At 44.6% G+C, this 7,419-nt stretch overlaps 1 protein-coding gene across 11 annotated transcripts in view; it reads right to left on the bottom strand.

The window, feature by feature from the left end:
- Positions 1–979: 979 nt before the first annotated feature.
- Positions 980–7,419, bottom strand: part of STARD13 (StAR related lipid transfer domain containing 13) — a 512,105-nt gene continuing 505,665 nt past the window's right edge. For 8 of the 11 annotated variants that reach the window (XM_027588198.2, XM_027588197.2, XM_027588195.2 and 5 more), the window contains 2 exons: positions 4,320–4,496; positions 980–3,608 (listed from right to left, as the gene is read on the bottom strand). In XM_027588198.2, coding sequence (XP_027443999.1) covers positions 3,491–3,608; positions 4,320–4,496 — 295 coding nt within the window. In that variant the 3' untranslated portion in view covers positions 980–3,490. The other 3 variants (XM_027588200.2, XM_027588201.2, XM_027588202.2) reach the window with 3 other exon arrangements.

Here is a 7,419-nt window from a genome sequence, read left to right as displayed (position 1 = left end):
CTCATCTGTGCACAAGGAGGATGTGGGTTGGGAGGCATCTGGGTGGCCTGTTGGGTGGGATCGCTAGAATGGAAGTCAACATTCAATGTACAAAGGATGTAGTCTGCCCAAGGCATGTCCAACGCAGCATGTTGTCAGTTGTTCAAACTCCGTGGCTTTACAGTGTTACAATGCTGTACCTTCAAGTGTTTATTTCTTAATCCCTTGTGCAGTCAGCCCCCACAAATTTTGTTTTTGTGTTGTGAGTGACACTCCCCTTTGCTGGGGTCTATTTTAACCTTCTATGTTATTTTCCTGAGAAGACATAGAACCAGTTTTTCTGTAGCCAAATATCAAAAGACAGAAGTAGAACAATGTCAGACCTAAGAATTTCAAGTATGCTTGCAATCAAATTTGAATTCATATGGTCTGGGGTCTCGGGACATTCGTAGCCAGTGGCTGCTAGAATGACCACCATGTTCTCTTCTTTCACATGGAAGGACAAAGGGGGCAGCTGAAATTCCTCCTTGGCCTCTGAAAGGCAAAACTTTCAAGTAAAGGGGGAAGGCATGAGGGAGACAGACACGCAGAGAGCAAAGTTTGGAACATTTTTATGGGGGCATATGGTCTTTTGGGCTAGTGGCTTTTGCAGCCTGTAGCTGAGAATGCTAGGGAGAGCCTGCTTACTTAATTTGGAGCTACTTTTGTTATCTTTTAGAAGTAAAGCAGAGAACAAACAGAATGAAGGCAAGAGGTTTAGAGTGAGATGTGGCTGCTCTTCTTGGTCTAGTGGTGCAGCCAGAAGTCTCCTCATCACACCTCAATTTGTTGTCTACTCAGTGAAAATGAAATGTAGCTAGAATTTACTGAATCTTTGATAAAAAGTACCATGTGTTTTTATAACTTCCAGACTTAAGAACAATGAAATGTAAAAAAATAAGCCCTTCCCATCACTTTAATGCCTTACACACAAATTAAGGCACCCAGACTGTTAGTGAATGTTGGTAACAACATCCTTGTATTTGGGAGAGATACTGAATACAGGTTTTCCACTTACAGGATGAAGCATGAAAATCAACATATATTTTATAGAAAATAGGAAATATTTAATGTATATAAATTTATTTGCCTTGGCAATTATTTATTTACAATTGATGATTGATACCAACAATTGAGGTAAGAATATACATGAGGTATAAATATAATATTTAAATGCAATATCATATTTTATTTCCATTGGCAAGATAACAACGAATAAAACACTGTGGTATTTGACAAACAAGCTTGATGCATCGTTTCCCTCCTTTTTCCTTTTTTTTTTTTTTGTAGACGCACTGTGTTATGCAGCAGTGATGTGATTAGTACGTGCGTAAAAACAGAAAAGCCAGTCAGATAATTTGAAGAGAGGAGGAGTCAGAAATACAATCACATTTGTTTTCAGTATCCTCTTGCTTCCCAGAGTGTGTGGTCTTAGGGCCAGCAGCACGAGCATCCCCGAGACTTGTTAGAAATGGAGACTCTTACTCCAGACTGCCTGAATCAGAGTCTACATTTGAACCAGATCTCCAGGTGATTCGTGTGTATGCTAAGCTCGGTGATACAATTCGATTCTTCCTTGTGTGTCTATCATATTTTCCAAACACCTAGGATTCCATCTCTGGACAGGAATTAAACGAGACTAAACTTCGTTAATCTTGTCTTTGCATAGGCAAGTAATCCATCCTATATGGTTAAATTTAAGATGCATGGCAGAAGTGAATTTGTTTTGTTCACAGAACCCTGCCCAAATTGAAAATTATGGGTTTGCTGGCACCTTCTTGTGTAGGCAAGGAAATGAAAAATTCCTGGGCCATAATTCAAATAGTATGATTTCCCTTGCACCATGCAGAATTCATATATAGCATTTTTTATTTCTCTCAATAAAAGAATTGCACATTGCTGAGAGGAAGAAACATTACTAATAACATAAATGCACACAATACAGAAAAGGGGAAAACACTTATTTTTTTTTTCCTCCCACACCAGTTGCTAAATTATGATACCAATCTCTCATGGATTACCAAAGAAAATCTCTCCCTGAAACCGAACATAATAACTTATCTTCCTCTCTACAGTTGTGGAATTACAATAAAAAAACCCCCACAACTTAAATCCATCAGCAATTGGTTAAGGAGAGTCAATCAACTTAGTCTATACAATAATAAATAAGGTTGGGTCAAACACCTAGGTAAGCTTGACTGGCTAATGAAGAAATATGAAATTAAGAAACCTGTTTATGTTTTCTAACACTAATTGCAGAGCATAGTTTTGGTCTTACTGTTAGTTTAAAACTCTGTCTTTCAAATTGCAAAACTTGAATGAAGAGCATCGTATAGAGCAAAATAAGAATTCCCTGAAACTGCGATGGTCCAGGACTCTCGAATGACATCGCCTCCCCTTGCCTGGCTTCCAGAGTTCAATTCAGTGCAATATATTGGTAAGAAAATGCCAATTAACTGTGACCAAACAGGGCACTGGTCATATAGAATGACATTTAAGAACATGATGAAATGTATCTATGAAAACCTGATAAAACACAGAGGCTCCCTTTGGCTGTGAATATGCAAAGGCTACGCTAGTTGGCTCTAACCAGCAGGGAAATAAAGTTTCTTTCAGTCAGCTTGTGCTGACTCCAGTGGCCCGTGGGCATCTGACATGTCCCTGAAGCTGCATCTGGCTGGGTCCATGGGCAACTGGTCCCGCAGCCTTCCCTTTGGTCACAACTTCTTCCTCACTTCTGTGCTTTTAAGAGGAGTAAGTATTCTTTTCCTGGCTTTATCCAACACTCCACGCTCCGTTTTTGAATAACACAAACTGACAACACATAAGAACCTCTGAATGTTGTTTTCCTTTGGTTCGCTGATCTTTGGTTAAACATCAGGGCAGACTGACAGACTACACATTTTCACACCTCGGTGTTAGCAGCAGATTCTGCTCCGTTTACAGGACAGTGGGGGGATGGGCCCAGAGCAACTTGGAAAGAACCACGTGAGTGAGGAAGGGACTCACTGAGTCAGACGCGTTCCTTTTCAAAAGACGCAAATATATATAAAATTGGTATTGTACATATATACAATAAAGATAGAGATATACACACATATGTACATATGCTATACATACATTTATTTACAGTTAAGAATACGCTTCTTAGAAGCCTTTAAATAGCAAATTAGGCAATGCACAAGGAATAATCCATTTAATTTTAAGTAACATAGATAAATGTTCTGATTTTTAAAAATATTATATTAGTAGGGATGTAGCCATCTCCAGGAGGGCTAGGAAAGTTCTCAGAAATTCTTGCATCTTCAACATTCTGACTCCTCAGTGTTTCCATCTTTAAAAGCATTAACCATGTCACTCAGTCTCTCTCTCTCTCTCTCTCTCTCTCTTGCTTTCTCACAAGCACTCTCTCTCCCACAAGTGTTTCCGTTCACTTCCTCTTCCCTGAGTTTGATGTCACACTGGGGAAAACTCAGATTTTAGTTTCTGGACCCTCAGCAATGAGGGGCTGAAAAGAGTTTCTAATCCTGGCAACTTCCGCTGCACACAGATGTCCGAAGCCTTTATTGTACCACTCTGGGGAGTGACCTCTGTGGGGACAAAAATCAGAAAGGAAGTGGGAAAAGCTTTTTCCAAATCTCAGCACTTTATCACGGTAGACAGGGCTGTCCTGTGCCCTGCTCATGAGCGCGCTTGCCTACAACTGGGGGCTGACCCCTGAAGGACCCGAGAACCTCATTCTGTCATCAGGTGCCTGGAAAATGCTTTTCTGGCCAAGGATTCAGTCTGTCTTTTCAGCGCTAAGATTCAGACTGAATTCTGGAACTCACTGAGGAATCTCAGTGTCTCTGTACCCAGACGAAGAGCTTGTTCTGCATCATGACTGCCCTGATGGGGTTGGATTTCAGGTAGCTACTTCTGCAAGCAGGGCAACAGGAAGGGACCACACAGGGAGAGCAGGCACGGCAGCAGCACAAGAGAAGGGGACTCGCAGTGACTGAGAAGCCACCACATGGTGTGTTTGCTCTGTATGAGAAGCACACATAGGTAAGCGGTAACGGTGCTGAAAAGAAAAACGAGCAGAGGGCTGCAGGAGAATGTCAGAGTTTTAGGAAAGATGACGAAAAGGAAAGCAGAGAGGGGGAGGCGTCAGTAATCATCGATGAAAGCATGCTAGTGGCAGTGAAAAAACAAAGTACAGTGAAACAAGAAGTCAGGACGACAAACAGGGCCCTGGCGACTCCGCCACTTGAACTGAGGCTCCCAGAGCGAGCCTGCCATCCTGGGTAGTGCACACTTACTTCAGGTCTATCCTGCAGATGTGGGTCAGTCTCGATTTGCCAGAGCCGCAGGGTTCTATCAAGTACTGAGAATCCATCACCACGGCCCGCACACCGCCCATGAGCTGGGCTTCCTCGTGCTCCACAGAGAGGGACACCAGGGTACACATGCCTTTGGGCAAATCAGTCTTCCAGGTCCTGTAGCAAAACAACCGGCACATTAAAACTAGGACTAAGAGAGAAAGAAAAACCTGGACCCTGTGCTGAGGGTTACACCTACATTTTCCTGCTCAAATCCCCATCCTACTTACTTAGATTAAACTAATGGCTTCCATAAGGGTGTGTAAAATTTTTACAGTGCTGTTCAAAGCAAGGCCCTCAGCCCCCTGACCCAGAGGCTAGCGACGGTCTTGCAGCTTCCCAGTCTGCCTTTGGAACCCCCAAATCGAGGCTGCAGAGGTTCCTGGCCACTCCTGAAGGGCTGGTCTTAGAGTTTTAGAATTAGGACTTGCCCATTCCATTCGTTCAGCAAACATCTGCTGGGCACAGGAGAAGCCACTAAGGACACAAAGATATACAGCCGAGGAAGAGGGAACAGACGTACAAAGAGACCCATAAAAGACCAAGGAAAGTGGGGTGATGGGGCTGTGTACACAGTGCTCTGCAACCCTGTGGAAGGGAAGGGGGGCCTACAGGAGAAGGCGATGCTCAACTCAGTCCTAAAGGAAAAAGTGAGCTGGGGGTGCTTAGCCTGAAGTAACTAAACCCATGTGGCCTGCTAACTGTTTTCAAATACCTGAGTGGCTCCCGAGTGGAATGACAAAAGCACAGCTGATCTGACCCCAGCCGGCAGACATGGGACGGCATGTGTCAGCTCAGGAGAGGGAAGACCTGACTCACAAAGTGCACTCTCCAAAAACGAACCAGGTGGTATGAGGAGTAGTAAGCTCCCTGTTACAGGAGCTATTCCAGCCGAGATGGGGCTACCCCTTGGGAAAATGTTGTAGATGGAAGTCGGGAACCATGAGGGCATCTGCATAACGAACATTTCTATCACAGGACATAGGTTTCATTATCATAATACCAGTTATTTACCTCACAAACCCTACCCCCGGCTTGGCCATGTCATCTATAACTTCGTCCGTCCCATCCTACCACACCAGAAAGAGAAACTATTATACGTGCCCCACAAGAACCTGGGAAGAAGCAAGCCCTACACAAATGCCTAGCAGCTTCTCCACGGGTGCGACCATTCTCCTCATGCCGGATGATATGATTAGCAATAAAGACGGGGAGTTGTACAGATTCATGGGGACAAAATGGAAAAAGCTGCCGTAACCATCACCGGAAGCTCCTGGGGATTTAGAGAAGGAGATAACGCAAGTACAAGTGGCAATCCTGAAGGGATTGCTAGTCTAATAGGGCGGCACTCGGAAGACAGGAAGTGTCTCGGCTCTGCGATTTCCCCACCGTACTTGTCACTTTCTACCTTCTGGTATCATAACCACAGGCATCCCTTGTTGCAGGGACCATGTCTGGTGCATAGTTAATATTCTCGAGTGTTGCGTTCTTCCGTATCAGAGACTCATGACCCACCCACTTTCTCCTCCTAGTTGTGGGTCAACTATCAATGCTGTGAGACTCTGCCTTAACCGCTATATTTAAAATTCAACCCCTTGCCATCCTCCTATCTTACTTATCCTCCTCCTGCCCCCCCCATAGGATGGGTAACATTATCCCCTTAATTACTATTTATTGACCCTCCCTCCCTGATAAAATGTAAACCCCGAGAGACCACAGGTCTGTTGTATTCACTGCAACATCCCCACAGCCTCCCCACGGGGCTGGAATGATGCTCTGCACTGAGCAATAGGCTGGTGGGACTGCCGGGTGGATCGAAGGAGGGAGGTTCCATGCATGGACTCCGACCCTCAGCCCCCTCCAGGGGGAGGGAAGAGGCAGGCTACGGCATGGCTCCATCCACATGGCTGCCATCCCAGAAGAACTATTTGATTTGCTGCTTACAAGAATGAAGGTATGCAGTTTAAATTCCATGAGATGACAAATGTCCCCATAACCGTGGTAATAAGCCACCCTTAAGACTGACCACATTCTCCACCAGGATCCCCAGGTTGCTAAGACAAACCCATGTATTTAGGGAAAAATGGCCCTCCAAAGTCAGGGTCCCAAGGACCAATTCCGAAGGCCCACGTGAAAAGTAACCTGGAGTGTGCCATCAAAACGATTTTCATAAAGAAACTATTTGAAATAGACATTTGGAAATTTCACTAGCGATTCCTTTGACCCTGCTAATTATGGGAAGAGACAGTGTTTGCCATCAGTTCGCAATAAAAGAGAATACACTGATTTAATTATATTTTATTTGCTTTCTTAGTTTCCTCAATCCATGTTCTTTCGGATTCACTGCTGACTCACCAGCTCATGGGCACAGCTGCACACCTCCTGTCACGGGTTGAGCTCCCCCTTCCAAACCCAGAGGGCAGGGGGCCAGAACTCAGCCCACAAACCGATCAGAAGCAATGCTTCAACAGTAGACAAAACACTTGCAGGCCTTGTCCAGCCCTGAAATCTGACTGGACATCTGACCTTCTCTGCATAGTTGGACCTTCAGCGTTGTGCCAAGCTTTCCCTACGTGGCAATGAGTTGTGAAAATCCGAAGTTATACAGATGGGTTTTGAAGTTACACACGCTTCCGCCGTGGGAGTTACACAAACCCAAGACTTGCTTTCCCCAGGGAGGAAGGCAAAATCAGGAGACAAGTCCGATTCGATTTGCATAATTTGGCAGAAAGTGCAACTGGACAAACAGCAGCTATTCTTGGGACTTTGTTCTGAGGAAATGAACAATATTTACGGCCTAATAAACCGTATGCTCCATAGCAAAAAGGGCCAGAAGGGAGGCCGGCAGAGCCGTAAATTGGGTGAAGGAAGCAGGAAGTCGGGCATAAATACAGCGAAGTCAGGTTTCACGGAGGGAAATGCGTGCCAGCCTAGTGTTCCCAGTGGAGGCTGAACTTCGGTGGTAGAACGCTGTGAAATGCTTAAATATGCAGCTCTTCATCTGCTTTTGGGAAAAAAAAAAATACCTTAAACCCTAGAG

Source organism: Zalophus californianus, chromosome 3, assembly GCF_009762305.2.
Source record: "Zalophus californianus isolate mZalCal1 chromosome 3, mZalCal1.pri.v2, whole genome shotgun sequence".
In the NCBI taxonomy this organism is placed as follows: domain Eukaryota; kingdom Metazoa; phylum Chordata; class Mammalia; order Carnivora; family Otariidae; genus Zalophus; species Zalophus californianus.
Note: the sequence above shows the minus strand (reverse complement) of the source record. Positions and strands in the feature narration are given on the sequence as shown.